General features: G+C 53.3%; 2 protein-coding genes across 4 annotated transcripts in view; one reads left to right on the forward strand and one right to left on the reverse strand.

Annotated features, from left to right (window-relative positions):
• The first annotated feature begins 485 nt into the window (after positions 1-485).
• On the forward strand, positions 486-6,755 carry TEX261 (testis expressed 261). Of its 3 annotated transcripts, none has more exons than XM_012646507.1 (6): positions 486-735; positions 1,675-1,754; positions 2,916-3,069; positions 5,057-5,124; positions 5,860-5,962; positions 6,165-6,755. In XM_012646507.1, exons 1-6 carry the CDS (start codon positions 666-668, stop codon positions 6,278-6,280), a joined length of 591 nt encoding a protein of 196 aa, XP_012501961.1. In that variant the 5' UTR covers positions 486-665; the 3' UTR covers positions 6,281-6,755. The 3 variants fall into 3 exon arrangements, with proteins under 3 accessions (XP_012501961.1, XP_012501960.1, XP_012501962.1); XM_012646506.1 differs by having other exon boundaries at positions 587-741; XM_012646508.1 differs by having other exon boundaries at positions 587-676.
• Positions 6,756-9,621: 2,866 nt separating this feature from the next.
• The window catches only part of ANKRD53 (ankyrin repeat domain 53), a 6,853-nt gene continuing 497 nt past the window's right edge, over positions 9,622-15,977 (reverse strand). Inside the window, exons 2-6 of the mRNA XM_012646460.1 lie at positions 15,816-15,945; positions 15,282-15,481; positions 13,526-13,690; positions 12,986-13,106; positions 9,622-10,355 (exon numbers count right to left, since the gene is read on the reverse strand). Of these exons, the coding sequence (XP_012501914.1) occupies positions 9,663-10,355; positions 12,986-13,106; positions 13,526-13,690; positions 15,282-15,481; positions 15,816-15,945 (1,309 nt within the window). The 3' untranslated portion in view covers positions 9,622-9,662. The remainder of the gene's footprint in view (positions 10,356-12,985; positions 13,107-13,525; positions 13,691-15,281; positions 15,482-15,815; positions 15,946-15,977) is intronic.

Below are 15,977 nucleotides of genomic sequence, written 5' to 3' on the forward strand. Positions count from 1 at the left end.
TGAGGATGGCCGATTAAAGGCATCCCAACTCCTGACCTTTTTGCTTCCTAGGTGTATGGCCTGGGGCAAGGTAACCGCCCTTGGCCCCAGCTTCCCTATGCATAAAATGATTTACATCATCTGCTCAAATTTCTGTCATGAACTTACAGCCTGGCCTTTAGCACAGTGCCTGGCACGTGTTAGGAACTCAATGATTTTGTCCCTGTCGCCTGTAATAGCAAGAGAAAGAAAGCCCTGTCGGCAACCTGCCAGAGGCTTCTGGAGAGGTGGCTGGGGAGGCTCTCTCTGGCCCTGGATCCCCCCCCGCCCAGGCTGGCGCAGGAGTGCGCAGGGAGGGGCCAGAGGCTACACTCCGAGCCCCTGTATGGGCGCCTCGATCGTCCCCGGCGGACTGGGCCCTCCGCGGGGCCGCCGTAGTATGGCTGTCCGCGAGCGTAGCGCTTCATGGGGCAGCAACTGTTCGTCCTCCGCGCCGGCGGGCGGCGCTACTGCGGGCCTGGCCCAGGGCGGCGCTCGGGCTGGGCTCCTCTCGGCGGTGGCGCACGGCCGTCCGGCCGTCCGTGGGGCGGGGACGCGGCGGCGGCAGCGGTGGCGGCTCCGTGTCGCCGGAGCCCAAGCGCGCAGGCCCGTCCCGGCGGCCGGGGGGCGGGCGGGGTCGGAGCGCCATGTGGTTCATGTACGTGCTGAGCTGGCTGTCGCTCTTCATCCAGGTGGCTTTCATCACGCTGGCCGTCGGTGAGAGTGTGTGACCCCGGTCCGCGCGGGCTCCCGCCCCGGAATCTGTGCTCGCCTGGGATCCTATCGCGGGGGTTCTGGAGCCACTGGGGGGCCCCTGCCCGGCTCTCCCAGCCTTCATCGCACCCCTCCCATCCCGCCTGGTCCTGCCCCTCCTGCTGAGCCCAGCAGCCCCGCCTGACCGTGGATCCTTCCAGGTGTCACAAAGTGCGCCCCAGCAGTGCCTGGGAAAGGCTGACTTAAGTGCCCCTGCCCGCGCCTGGGAACCGCCAACCGCTGTCGCTCCCACTCTCGTGGGCTAACCGCGCCGAACTGTTCCCCGACACCTCCCGCCGCCCTTTCACCTTTGGTCCTTAGTACTTGCTGCTCTCGCAGCCTTTGACCCTTCCGCTTCCTGACTTGCACCTACTCGATCTCGGTTGAAATCTCACTTCCTCTGGGAAGCCCTCCTTAGGATTTAGATGGTCCAGCAGTGCCCTCTACTTTCCGTAAAGTAGTATATCTCACTCTGGGATCATCTGATTCCCTCCCCTTCCAAGCTGTGTCCGGGAAGGGATCTTGTCTGTTTTGCTCTGCTGTGTTCTCAGCACTTAGCACAGCACCTGGCTCATACGAAGTGCCCAACGGGTATTTTTGATTGAATCAAGGAAATTCCACTTTTCTGGGCTAGAGGTTAGCATTGTGCTGAGGCGTCAAGTGCAGGCTTCCACTGAATTTTATGGAAATTTTTTCCATAAATTTTTATGAATTTTATCCTTAGTTGCCCTAAGTTTACGCTTCCAAATTTGGTAGGGCAACACCTGGGTTTGGTTTGTTCCTGATCTTCTGCAGTCCATGAAGGGTTGATGGGGACTGGGCTGCAGAGAGAGGGGTGACAGGGATGGCGGGGGATGACCCTGGCTGATGATTTCCCTGCTTGCTCCTCTCCCCATCCCCCAGCGGCTGGACTCTATTACCTGGCAGAACTGATAGAAGAATACACAGTGGCCACCAGCAGGATCATAAAATACATGATCTGGGTAAGTGGCAGCTTTCTCCAGGATTCCCCCTCACTCCTTTGCCCTGCCTCAAAAGCAGGAAGTGGGGAAAGTTTGGCATGCATGATGAGACCTCTCTCTCTGCCGTTTCCTGAGGGTAGCACTCCTACCTCCTTGCCCTGAACCCTGTCTTTTGGGTCTGTTCTTCTGGGTCCACATCTTCCCTGGCCTCCTTCCCCGAGTAGCATTGCTTCACTGCAGACCTTGTTTTCCGTTCTTTAAGGTGACAGCCAAGTGCACATTTTCTGTTGACAGGACCATGGCTTTGCCTTTGCTTGGCTTTCTCCCCCTTGCTCTGCTCACAGCATTTAGAACTTAGAAGAACCCTAGGACAGTTGAGTATTTGTTCATTGCCCTCTTTCTAATCGGATCAAGTGATTTGTCCTAAGAGGGGAGCACCTTCTGTGACCCTGGCCCTGCCCACTGCCCGGTCTCATGGGAAGCTTCTCTTCCTGAAGACACAGTCCTTCCCACTGATGTCAAAGCCAAGGAGTAGTAGACAAATTTCCTCCAGCTACAGGAAGAGGTAGGGGTGGGGGCACATTTGGACAGGAAGAGTCCACTTCCCCTCGTTACCTGGTGTTAGCAGCCAATTCTACTCTGGGCATGGCCTGAGCTTGGGAGTTAGTGGTGAAGACAAGACCATGGCCCTTAGCTCTGGAATCAGAGGCCCAGCTTGTGGGTGTTGGCATTGGAATTAGACTGTCATTCAGCCAAGTGTCATTTGTTAAGCACTGAAAACTATTAAGTCTTTTAGAACAGTGTTTTTCAAACTGTAGGCATGATTTATTATTGGGTAATATAATTAATTCAGTAGGTTATAATCAGCATTTTTTAAAAAATGGAATAGAAAAGACTAGAAACTTGCACTCTGGTCATATGCGTGTGTGTGTGTGTGTGTGTGTGTGTGTGTGTGTTTTGGGGTCACAGTGTAAAATGTTTTTCTTAATGTGGGTTGCCATCAAAAGAGTTTGAGAAATGACATTAAAAGATGCTGCCTTTTGGGAGCTGAGAGTCTAGTTGGGGAGGCCAGATCTGTGACTGAAGCATGAACCTGGTACTGCCTGGGGTGAGTGGAGGTTAGTGAGCCCAGGAAGCTTGCCTGGAAGAAGCTCCTGCACTGTGTGCCTCTGGTCGTTTCAGTTCTCCACGGCTGTGCTGATTGGCCTCTACGTCTTCGAGCGCTTCCCCACCAGCATGATTGGCGTGGGCCTCTTCACCAACCTCGTCTATTTTGGCCTCCTCCAGACCTTCCCCTTCATCATGCTGACCTCGCCTAACTTCATCTTGTCATGCGGTGAGAGGGGACAGAATCTGGGAGGCAGCTCATGTGGCTGGATGTGCCCATCCCAGTCCCTGACACACAGGACATACACAGAAAGGAGGCAAGCCAGGGGTCCTCCAGGAGGCCAGGCTGATTGGGAAGATGGGGTTCTCACTTGTGAGTTCGGTAGAGCCCACCTTGGCTCTGGTGACTAGAATTTTTTGGTGATGGGGGCTCAGACAGAGGGCTCTCCCAGAGAGGTAAGTCTGGAGAAGGGTTTGGGAAGGGAGACAAGGTTGTGGTTTGGCTGAGGCAGGGCCTCCAGCTGAGTAGTTCCAGCCTTAAACAAACCACTGGCCAGAAAAAGCCCCAAGCCCTTCCTTGGCTGGCCGGCAGGCAGCTCCCCATGCAGTTATCTGACCCAAAGTCATGGTAAGACTGGAGCCTCATGGGGCTGCGAGCCCCTGCAGACCCCGGCCTGATGTGAATGCCTCGTGGAGCTGCCTTTGCTGGTCTCGTTCTTCCTCATTGCAGCTGCTGCCTCGGGGGTGAGGCCTGTGTGTGGAGGGCGCTGGCCTTCTTGCCTTGCCCTGCTACCACTTTCTGACCCTAAGGAATCATTTGCCCTCTCTGGCCTTAGCTTCTCCATCTGTTCAGAGACGATGTTTCTGACACAACTATTGGGAGACTCAGCACACAGTAGGTGTTTATAGGTATTTACAGATCTTCATGCAAAAGGTTTGGAAAGTATTTGGTTACCAGGATTGCCATTTCTCCTGTTAATTACTACTGGTCATCCTAGCTTTTGGTTGGGATATCAGATAGAGTTGGGGTTTTTTTAGAGTTACTTTTCTATTATGGGAGAACTTGGAAAGCAAATATTATCTACAAGGAGGGTATATTATTAAAGCTAAAACTGGTCTCTTCCCTGATTGCCTTCATGTGATTTTACGAAAGAATTTGTTCAGCAGGGGTTTGGGGAGCCCTTCCCTGGAGACTAGGCCCCTCTGTGTCTTCCCAGGGAGGACCCCCCTTATCTCCACACACCAGCAGACTCCCTTGGCTTCCTTTTGTCACTCCTGTGAGCTGCCCTTTAGAAGCCTGAGAGAGTTTTTCCCAACGATCTTGTGGGCACCAGGCACCATCCTATCTTCCGGCATCCCTTAGCCTAGAGTGTGGCTAGGCATAGCAGAGCTGTGGTCTTTGCCTTAGAGGGGGAGAGGCAAGAGAGGAGAAAAGAGACGTGGTATAGTTTCTGTGAGGTGTGTGTGAGGGGTGTCCAGTGTCAGGGACACATTCTTTCTGATGCCCGCCCTTCATTTCACTGTGGGAACAGGCAGAGATGCCGGTCTCTGGGCAGCCTGCCCCTAGGACCTGCTCCCACTTTTCATAAACTTGGTTGTACACCAGGGGGACATGTGTGGGTCTAGAACATATCAGTTCAGACCACTGTACCTTAACCTGGGGCAGAATGGGGAAGATCCCCCTCCCCCAGAATTTCGAGGAACCTAAGACCACCTCAAAGCATCTAGCAAACTGCCCTTTTATTTCTGAGGAATGAGAGCCTTTTTATTCGAGGAGGCCTTCTCCCTGCTGCCTGGTTTGGAGTGGAATCTCTCAGGCTGTCTGATCTGCACACCCGTGGCTTCTCTCCACCCACTGCCTAGGGGAGGCTTTCTTTAGGACTCACAGCCACTGAAAACCAGGTTCATTGTCACGATGCTTTGGATTATGTAACATGGAAGTCTAATTTTTATAGCATGTAAAGAGCTTTATTACCTACCTCTAATTTTACTGATAGTGCCCTCTACAATGGGCACACTGGGGCTAATTCTTCCATTTCAACAGATGGCAAAGTGAGTTCTAGATAGTAGTGTGCTTGGCCCAAAGCCATACTCTGATTTGGGTGTAAAGTCAGGAATAAAACTTGGGGCTCCCAATTCCCAGGGGCCTTTTAAAGATTAAAAGTCCAGCTTTATATTTTCCCCCCAGACTGACTGACTCTTCATTGCCTCTACAGGACTAGTGGTGGTGAATCATTACCTAGCATTTCAGTTTTTTGCGGAGGAATATTACCCTTTCTCAGAGGTAAGAAGTGTCTAGCATATTCAGCTATTATCAGGGACGGGGGAGTAGAGGGGACCTGCCTGATTTGCTTTGTGAACTTAGCTATGATTTGAAATTGAGTCTCTTCAGGGATTACATGTTTGAAAAAAGCAAAACATCATATAGATGATTTTAGAAAGCAGTGTGTATGAGGAACAGAAGGGATCCCATTGGCTGAGGTGGGGAGGACACTGTTTTCCCCCAGTGAGTCTTTTGGGTCCCCCTGAGGGGGTCATCCTGAGGTCAGGAAGGGGCACTGGAGTTGTCTGACGCAGACCTCCCAGAACAGGGGTGGGCTGCACCCGAGCCCCAGCTTTTCCCAGTGGCCTGCCAAGATATTCTCCTCCTGGGATTTCTCCACACCCTGCTCTTTCAGTTTGAACCCCTGGGAAGAACAAAGTCACCTTGAGGAGTGTGGGTCAGTCATGGCCTAGTCCTCATCTGCCTCCTTCAGTCCAGAGGAGTTGCTTGTCCTAGTGACCAAGGTTTGGGGATAGTGGCCACATTCAGTCATCTTCAGCCTCCACCTTTCCCCACTGATGTATCTCCATGTCTGAGGATGTCCTGTCCCTGCCTCCCAGGCCATGGTCCCCTCAGAGATCAGGTGTGGTACCTTCTGTGCACTGTTGGCCACTTCTCCACAACACACAGTGACCATGTTCAGCCCACTCTTGGCACCTCCAGGGGCACCCTCTTCTCAGTCTCTCTTGTTGCCAGGTCCTGGCCTATTTCACTTTCTGCCTGTGGATAATCCCATTTGCATTCTTTGTGTCACTTTCGGCTGGGGAGAACATCCTGCCCTCCACCATGCAGCCAGGAGGTGAGAAGGGGCCTGTAAGGGGCCAGGGTAGGGAGTCGCCAGCAAGTCCTAGTTGGCTGGGGTTGGCTGGGAGGACTGGAGCCCAGCTCTGTAATGGAGACACTGGAGCTCTGGGGTGGGAGAGCTGTGTTCTCATTCACACACACACACACACACACACACACACACTCAATTTACACTCATCTTGCCTGTGTCTCCACAGATGACGTCGTCTCCAATTACTTCACGAAAGGCAAGCGGGGCAAACGCTTAGGGATCCTGGTTGTCTTCTCCTTCATCAAAGAGGCCATTCTACCCAGTCGTCAGAAGATATACTGACCTCCTTGGGGAGGGGATATAGGGGCAGAATCAGGAGAGCCTCTGTGCTAGGTGGGGGCTGAGACCTGGGAAGGCACCTTCCACCAGACCTGGCTTTCCTCCCCTCAACTCTGAAGCCCCATCCCCACCCCCTCGGGGGGCTCACTTTGGCTCAGATCTGATGCTGCTAGAGGCAGTAACCTCAGAGGGCACCAGGGAGGGTGGCAGAGCCTGCTCAGCCAGGAAGCCGAGGGCCCTCCCCTCCCCCTTCCGAGGTGGGTTGGGAGGTTGTGGCCCAGCTAGGGAGGCAGGGCAGGGTCTGTGAAGCTGGAGAGCAGAGGGTGACAAGTTCTCTGGGCAGGTCGCTGTGGGAAGGGGCCATGGCTTGGCATGTCCAAGAGAAATAGTTTTTGCTGTTGAACTGTGATTTCTGTCCAAGTGCTGATTCCCATTTGAATAAAGATTCTAGGCGGCACTGTTTGCCTTAATGCCCTGACAGTTCATCTTCCTTTCTTCCTGCTAACCTTCTGCCCTGGACTGGACTAGTTTTTCTGTTCCAGGGACTCCCTTTCTTGATTTGGGTCTTGCCCTTTCAAAGGGACTGTTCTTGTGTCCCTTAGTGGGAAGGGGGCAGAGGTGAGGTGCTGAGTGTGGTCAGGGAGTGGGGAGTGGGCTAGAGGCAGCCTTTCGTAGGTCATGCAGCAGCCAGTTCTTCCATCTCTTCTTTCCCCGAGGCTCCCTGTCAGGCTGGGGGTAGGAGAGGGAACAGTTTAGGACCGGGTTAGATTTTCAGAACATCTACAATATCCTATTTATAAATCCTCCTCTGGGGAAAAGGCATGGTTTCTGACTGAATACTATCTCGAGCTCAAGGAGAAATGAAATAAAAATTGGCTTCCAGGCAGCCTGGGGTACAGCCTGTTTTTTAAGAAATGGGGCTGGTGGGAGAAGGCATTTGTCAGTCTAAGAGCAAGGTCTAGCCTTCTCTTCTGTGCACTCTTGGCTCCTGGGGAGATGATCTCTGCCTTCCAAGAAGGCAGGCCAGGTCTCGGGCACAGACCATTTGTTGACCTTGCACTCCAACTACAGTGCCTTGCAAGTGTTCAACAGTACATTGGAATGCAATCCCCATGAGAGCCTCACTGGCCATGTTCTATACCTCAAAGTGAGGCTGGCAGGTGCAGAGATGGACTGCACACATGTGGTACCTTTAAGCCACTGGGAAGACGCCTGTGCTTGAAAATCTTTCCTTTCCATCATGCCTGAAGTCCCATCAGAGCCCTTTATTTCTTTGGCTTTAGCACTTCTGTTCTCTGAAGAATACCAGCTTTCCCCTTTCCCTGGGATGAGTAGCACGTGTTGGTCTTCTCTCGAGGCAAATGAGGTTGTAAGGCGCTTTTCTCCTATGCAGACAGGACAGGCAAGGCAGAGGACACCGGAGGCCAGTGTCATCCTCTGGATAGGCTGACAGCTGGCTGTACTCTCCCTTGCTGTCCACTGCTTTGTTCCTCAGCCTGATGATGTGGCTTCACCGCCTCCATTCATTCTACTGCCAGTGCTCCCCCAGGGGTTGCCAGTGGCCTTCTTGTACTAAATCCAGCAGACTGTTTCCATATCTTACTGGATCTGGGCAGCATCTGACACAGCTGGTCACCTCCTGCTTCTTGAATTGCACTTCCCTGGCACTTCTGTGGCTGGTTGTCCTACCTCTCTGGCTGTTCCTTTCAGCCTCCTGTACAGGCTTCTCCACTCGCCCCAAACACAATGGGATGTCTCAGGGTTCTGCTGTGGGCTCCGTGGGGAAGCCCATCCATGCCAGTGGGTTCAAGGACTCTGCCAAGGAATCGAGAGTTGACTTCCAGCCCCAACATCCCTCCTACTTATCTGAACCACAGTTTGCTTCCTTCTGCGTGCACAGATAACGCGCGTTCACGGCCCAGATGGCACTTGTTGCTGTCCTCTGCAAACCTGCCCCTTTTGGATACCTGCCTTGGCCCTAAGATCACCCAGGAGCCAGACAGGAAACCTGCTTTCTAGTCCTACTTTCTCTTTTTGTCCCCCTCATTCAGTCTATAAAAACTGTCAAGTTTATCTTCTTAACATCTCGCAATTTGAGCCACTCCCACTGTCAAGAGCTTTCACTTGGATTATTGTAACAGCCTCCTCCTCTATCCCACAGCTGGGGTTGTCTTTCTAAAATGCGCAGTTGATCAAGTCACTCCCTGGTCTAAAACCTTCCATGGCTCCCTACTTCCCTCAGGATAAAGTCCAGACCCCTTAGCATGGCTTGTGAGACTCATGGTGTCCTGGTTCCTGCTTGCCTCTCTGGTCTCATCATTTGCCTTCTTGCACTCTGGGTCCCCAGCCTCCTGTATTCAGAGATGCCATGGCTCTCTCCTGCCACTTGGATTCTCCTTTCTTCTGCTCACTTTGCTACTTTTTCTGTCAAGTCTCAACTTGGATTTTACTTCTTCTAAGGAGCTTTGAGTATCCTCTCTCCTCCCCTAACCCCACCCAGCACACCACACAGATCACTCTGGGCTTACTTGCCTGCTCTGTGGTCTGTCCCTCCACTAGACTGTAAGCTCCTTGAGGGCAAGCACTGTCCTTGAATTTTTGTATTAACAGTGCCAGGCATGGTGCCTGGGACCTAGAAGGCACTCAATAAATGTTTGTTTAATGAATGAATTGTAGTGATGTGTGCAAAGGCTGGGGAGGGGACAAGCAGGGAAATCAACAGCCAGGGTCACCACCGCCAGCCTGGTCACCCCTCTCTCTGCAGCCCAGTCCCCATCAACCCTTCATGGACTGCAGAAGTACAAGTGCTTTCACAGTCTCCAATTGAAGCCGCAGAGCCTCCCTCTCCCCAGATATGCTGCCCATGCCTCCATACGCTGTAGAAACCTTAGTGGCAGCTGGGAATAAGGGATGGCAGCCTATGGTAGCAGGGAAGCTCATACCAGGGTGACACATTAGCTGTCCTCCGCCCCATTCTGGATCTGGAAATGAAGAGTGAGGCTCAGAGTGTGCGGCAGGAAGGACTTAATGTGAACAAGGGACTGATTTTCCCAGTGGTTCCTGGAAGCCTTGTCCCTGGTGGGCTGGCTGGGAGGGCAGTGGGGATGCCAAAGTGTCACTTTTACAATGCTAGGGCCCAGAATAGTGACTGACCCCTACTCTGAACCTAACTTGGATTTCCTGGGGGTGCTCAAGAGATTTCTTTGCAGAGAGACAGGAGGCCTGGGCTTTGAGTAGGGGGCTGGTAAGCAGGGGACTCCTATCCTTGAGCTTGGCTATGGGAAGCCCATGGGCCCTCCTTCCCCTTCCTCCTCACCCGCAACGTGAATCACCACACCTCAGCCTTCACTGGGCTGCCTCAGGAGGAGAGGCTACCAAAATAACTTTATGGGTTGGTTTTAGGGGAGGGCAAGGCAGGGAGCCTTTGATGAGCTCGCACGGCTGCCAGGAAGGCTTCGTCAAATGTCTGACGCAGGTTCATGGCCAGAGTGTCTGTCCAGAAGGTGTCATCACCGAAGTACCGCTTCCGGGGCACTTCCCCCATGCCGATGGAGTGAAAGCCCTGGGGCACCTTCATCCTGTACGGCCGTGCACGTGGGTACAGTGTACGGAGCACCACCTCGAAAGGCAGCTGCGGCACGGGCGCCACCCAGTGGCCGTCCACCGTGTGCAGCCGCGCGCCACCGTGCCCGTCTGGTGTCACCTCCAGGAAGCTGCTGAAGTCATGCTCCAGGCTGGGGTCTGGATGCACCCCCAAGCGGATGCCCTGCGGGAAGCTGATGTGGGTGCTGGGGTGTCTGGCGGGGTTGTTGCTGACATTCCACATCATGGGCCGCCTGACCCTGGGCTGCGTGTAGGTGGGCTTGGGCGTCTCCGTGGGCAGTGGTATGCATTGCAGGCGTGCCTCCACGGAGGGGTGGAAACTCTTAGAACACCGAGATCCCTGGTTCCCTGAGGTCTTGGAGAGGGTGATGGCCTGGGCTTGCTTGGTGTTGGGGACCAGAGAGTGACCTTGGTACAGCAGCTTGCAATGGAGCCACTTCTTGAAATCAGCTTCTCTCAGAATTTTGTGCTTTTTCTGCAACAACAGAGGGCACAAGACAGTCGTGGAGGGCTGCTCCCCCTCTGCCTCTGTGGAAGGAGACTCTGGGGTTATAACCCTTGGAAACCTCAGGTCTGACTGGGGAGAGACTGTCCTTGCCCCAAGAAAACCTTGAGTTTGATGAGAAAAATACCTGCCTTATGGGAACCTTGTGATTGGAGGAGAGAACTTTTGCCATAAGGGAGCCCCTGGGTTGATGGAGGAGACAATGCCTCTCCCATGGAGAGACCTCCACTCTAATGGGGGAGATACAGCCTCTGCCCTAGGTGAATCTCCAGCTTGAGAAGTGGGACAGTCCTCACCCCAGGGAAAACCTCAGGTCTTAACAGGATACAAGCTCCCTCCCTCCAAAGGAATCCCCAATCTGATAGTGAAGACATGTCCTGCCATAAAAGAGTCTCTGGTTTAATGGGGAAAAGGCAAATGAGGGCCAGGCGTGGTGGCTCATGCCTGTGATCCCAGCACTTTAGGAGGCTGAGGCAGGAGGATCACTTAAGGCCAGGTATTTGAGACCAGCCTGGGCAACATAGCAAGACCTCTGTTTCTACAAAAAAAAAAAAGAATGAAAAAAATTAGCCAGGCATGGTGGCGTGTGCCTGTAGTCCTGGCTACTCAGATACCGAAGCAGGAGGAACACTTGAGCCCAGGGGTTTGAGGCTGCAGTGAGCTATGATGACGCCAGTGCACTCCAGCCTGGGTAACAGAGCGAGACCCTGTCTCAAACGAAAAAATGGCAAATGAGAAATGCAAATTGTATCCTTGACTGTGAAAGGAAAGAGCAGAAAGGTCTGGAAGGCCTGGAATTGGGAGGAGCTAATCTGAGCAGACTTCTTAGAAGTGGTAGGACTTGAGAAATCATGTAGGGGAGGATATGGTTGGCTGGCTCCCCAGGCTGGGTGGCAACAACTGGCTCTAGCTCTGTCCTTGCCTCCACTGGAGTTGAACCTTCCCTACGTTGTCACAGAATCTCCCCCTGCCCCCATTGTTTCAGTGTCTCACTCTCAAACTTGCTAAGCAATCAGGTGCTTTGGAGATTGACCCAGCTGCAGGGGTAGGCTCTGATTAGGCTAAGCCAATCATTGTAATTCCATCGGCCTTGCCCCAGACCTAAGTCAATCAGCATATGGCTGATTGAGGCCATAAGAGATGAGGGGAGATCTGCAAGGTGCTTTTGGAAAAGGTTACAGCCACGGGAAACGGATGGGTTTTGCCTCTTCTGGACAGGTGTGTGACTGTGAGGGCTGGTGACACCAACGACAGAGGAGGGTAGGGCTGAGAAAACTGGAGAGAAATGCAGCTGAAACAGCTGGTGTACTGGATTCGCCAGCACAGAAGCCCTCCCTACTTCAGGGTCCACTTAGGATTCCCAGCATCTTCTTTCTGGGTTTTCTGATTTTTGCATCCTGTGTAATTACACCTGCTTAAAATCCCCTTTCTTCCCCAACCAAGGTCCTTCATTGATCTGGTCCCCTGACAAATCTCTAGCTTGTCAACCTCTGACTCACATGTGATCCCCAGCTATGCTGAATTTGCAGTTCTCTGCATACACCATGTGCCCATGTGCCTCTGTGCCTTTCCACACAGCAATTCCTGGTCAGCCCTTTCCTACTTTTTCATTTGGCCAACTGCTGCCCATCGTTTTTATTTTTTGTAGAGATGGGGTCTTGCCATATTGCCCAGGCTAGTCTTTTTTTTTTTTTTTGAGACAGAGTCTCACTGTGTTGCCCTGGCTAGAGTGCCGTGGCCTCAGCTTAGCTCACAGCAACCTCAAACTCCTGGGCTCAAGTGATCCTCCTGCCTCAGCCTCCCGAGTAGCTGGGACTACAGGCATGCGCCACCATGCCCGGCTAATTTTTTCTATATATTTTTAGTTGTCCAATTAATTTCTTTCTATAGAGACGGGGTCTCGCTCTTGCTCAGGCTGGTTTCGAACTCCTGAGCTCAAACAATCCGCCCGCCTCAGCCTCCCAGAGAGCTAGGATTACAGGCGTGAGCCACCGCGCCCGGCCCCCAGGGTAGTCTTGAACTCCTGGCCCCAAGTGATCCTCCCACCTTGGCCTTCCAAAGTGCTGGGATTATAGGCATGTGTCGCCATGCTCAGCCCCTTGCTGCCCATCTTTAAAGACTCCTCTTAAGCATCATCCCTTCTGGCACCCTCCTGGGCCCTCTTCTCCTTGATGGGAATACAACCTGCCTCCTCTACTAGACTAAGCCCCTTGAGTGTGGGAACCACATATTCTGAGCCTTGGGGCCTAGCAGGTGCCTAGCACAGAGTGAGTACTCACTGTTGGAAGGAAGGAGTTTGAATCCCAATTATAAGGCAGGGCCTTGGTCTCATTAGAGATTCTCATCCTGAAGGAGGCAGTGCACTAGGAGGGGCTCATAATACTTGCAAATTGAAGCTCTCTTTGCTTTCTAGTACAGGACAAGATTTTGACCTAAAGCTTATAAGGGTGGAATTTCAGTCAGCATTGTGAGGAGAGGGAGGCTCTTTTTGGGCGGGAGTGCTTCTAGCCACTCCTCTCTACAACACGTGGGTCACTGCCTCCTGCTCACATGCCTGGGTGGCAGCTGCGGCCTGGTGCCCCTGCCCGGCTCGCCCTTACTTGATACTCAATCAGGTAGTTCTGCTCCATGAGGGCCAGCTGGTCCTTGAGCCTCTTCAGTTTCCCCATCTCACGAGCAAAGTCACTCTTGTCCCGTTTCCACATGGCATCCTTCAAGAACCTGGTGCCAAGGTGGAGGGGGGCATGTCATTCCACGGTGACAGAGCTTCTACCTGGGCTGGGAAGACTGGCTGCTGCTGAGGGTCTGGAGGGGGTGAGAGGAGCTGCCAGAGATGATATGAGCAAGATGACCTGTTCTGATTGCCCAGGGGCCCTCTGGCTAACTACTTCCTTTGGAATGCAAGCAAAAAGTGTCTGGTGGCCTGCTCACCACTTGCTGAGGAGCCAGGGGGCCCAGGGCAAGGAAGGAGGGTGATGCTCAACCCAGAGCCTGGGCAGGGGCCTCTTTGGCAGACTCATCTCCCAACCATCTGGCTCCGCAGACCCTCCGCTTAAAGGTTCAGCCTGGGGTGAGGTCCCTCAGGAACGGGCTGCGTGAGAGGGAGGGGGTGGCAGGCTGTGGGCAATTCTCACACTCACCGGGCACAGGCACGGTGGTTCCTTATTTTGCAGAAATCGATGGGTTTGCAGCCCATGGCATCTTGGGCGTGGACATCGGCACCACTCTGCACCAGGACCTTCACACAGCCCAGCAGGCCATCGCGGGCTGCCAGGTGCAGTGGCGTGGAGCCGTTGCATGTTTGACTGTGGAGGGCCCCGCCAGGGGTGATGAGAGCAGAAAGGAAGGACAAAGAGCATCTGCCCATCAGACAGGTGGCATACCAGTTTCCAGGTCCTGCTTTACCACCAGCCCACTGGGTGGCCCTGGCCATGTCCCTTCCCCTCTCTGTACCTCAGTTTCCTCCACTGTAGGAGGGATTGGACTAAATGAACAATAAAAATCAGATTATAGAAGGTATGTGACAGTTAAGAACTGCTAGAAGGAGAGTGGGATTGGTTCAGAGATCACTGACCTCATCCACTCTTACACCAACCAGCCCTCTGCCCCTCCCCAGGGCCCACAAGGTCTGCATGACCCTGGCCCTGCCTCCTCCTCGCCCTCATTCTCAGGCCTTGCTTGCCCCACTCTTTCCCAGCACATGGCCTTTGCATGTGATATTCCCTCTGCCTACAACCCTTTTCCCTGGCTCTTTGTATGGCTGGCTCTCAGTCTTCAGGTTGCAATTTACTTATTTACTTATTTTTTGAGACGGAGTCTCACTCTGTTGCCCGGGCTAGAGTGCCGAGGCGTTAGCCTAGCTCATAGCAACCTCAAACTCCTGGCTCAAGTGATCCTCCTGCTTCAGCCTCCCGAGTAGCTGGGACTACAGGCATGAGCCACCATGCCCAGCTAATTTTTTCTATATATTTTTAGTTGTCCAGCCAATTTCTTTCTATTTTTTTAGTAGAGACGGGGTCTCGCTCTTGCTCAGAGCTGGTCTCGAACTCCTGAGCTCAAACGATCCGCCCGCCTCGGCCTCCCAGAGTGCTAGGATTATAGGCGTGAGCCACTGTGCCCGGCCCAGGGTGCAATTTAAATGTCACCTCCTTAGAGGTGATTGCCTGTTCTGAAATAGATGCCTCTTCTGAAATGGATCCTCCCCCTACCCATCATCTGTTTATTCCCTTCATGATCACTTCCCATGCTGTCAGGATTTTGTTCATTTATTCTTTGCTAATTTACTGTCTAAGCATATCAGCTTCATGAGGGCAGGGGCCATTTCTGTGTGTTTACTGCTATATTTCCCAGCTCTGACATAGTGCTTAGCACATGGTGCATGCTCGGTAAATATTTTGAATGAATGCAGTCTCCTATGTGCCATGCACTTTCTCATGCACTGTTATCCTACCAAGTTTCAGCTGAAGGCATTGAGGCAGTGGTTCCCAAACTTAACTGCAAACTAGAAACACCTGGGATTCTGTTACGCTTTCCGAAGCCCAGGCCACACCACAGACCCATTAAATCACAATCTTTGGATCGGAACACAGGCAGTCGTATTTTTGAAGCTCCCCAGGTGATTCCAACGTACACATAGGTTTGGGAACCAGAGGACTGAGGCTTAGAGGTTGAGTGACTTGCTAAGGTCCTGCTACTTGCTAGCAAGTGGCAAAGCTAGGCTGTGAACTGGGTCTGTTCTCTCCCAAAGCCCAGTCTCCTACCCACTATACCACATGGGCTCAACGACTGCTTTATGGGGGACCCAATCCTTGTCACCCCCAATAGTCCCTCTGCCTGGGAGTGGAGTTCCTGCCTGTCCAGGCTCCAAGCCATCCTCCTGAAGCAGGCTGGACTCACGCGTTGAGGGCTGCCCCTTTCTCAAGCAGGTAGGAAATGCAGGGGAGTGCCATGGTCTTGTTGTCCTTGTGGATGACGAGGTGCAGAGGGGTCTGGCTATTGCTGGTGGGCAGGTCCACAGGAAAGTTGTACTCTTCTATCAAAATCTGCAGGCAGGCAAGCTTGCCCCGTTGGGCAGCAAAATGGATGGCAGTGAAGCCCTGTGGGGTCCAGAGCCAGGCAGGAGGCTGAATGGGATGGGGGTCCCTGGGTTCACAGGTTAACCTACATAGCAATTTCTTGGAGTTACCCTTCCTCTCTTCCCTGTCCCCTCCGCAAACCGGGGAATCACTCACACCCCTTTCCAGCTCCCAGTGTGTGCTCATTGGCTCACCCTACCTCCCTGCCCTCCAATGGTCCTCCCACTGCAGGAAGATGAATTTGGACGATCTACACAGGATGTTCTAGACGCAGATCTTCGCCAGGTGACCACTATGTGAGGAGCTCTTTGCAGGGTGGGACCTCGGTCCTCGCCCCTGCACTCCAGGTTCCTACCTTGTAGTCAGTCGGAACTTCTTCGCGGTCCCGATCCAGACAGAACCGCAACCATTCGACGTTGCCCACCGCGGCCGCAAACAGCTCGTAGTAACTCCGGATCGCCCTCCGGGCCCGCTCCTCGGTGGGTCTAGAGTCAGCGTGGCGGCGGGGTGAGCGGGG

Source organism: Propithecus coquereli, unplaced genomic scaffold, assembly GCF_000956105.1.
Source record: "Propithecus coquereli isolate 6110/MARCELLA unplaced genomic scaffold, Pcoq_1.0 Scaffold243, whole genome shotgun sequence".
In the NCBI taxonomy this organism is placed as follows: Eukaryota; Metazoa; Chordata; class Mammalia; order Primates; family Indriidae; genus Propithecus; species Propithecus coquereli.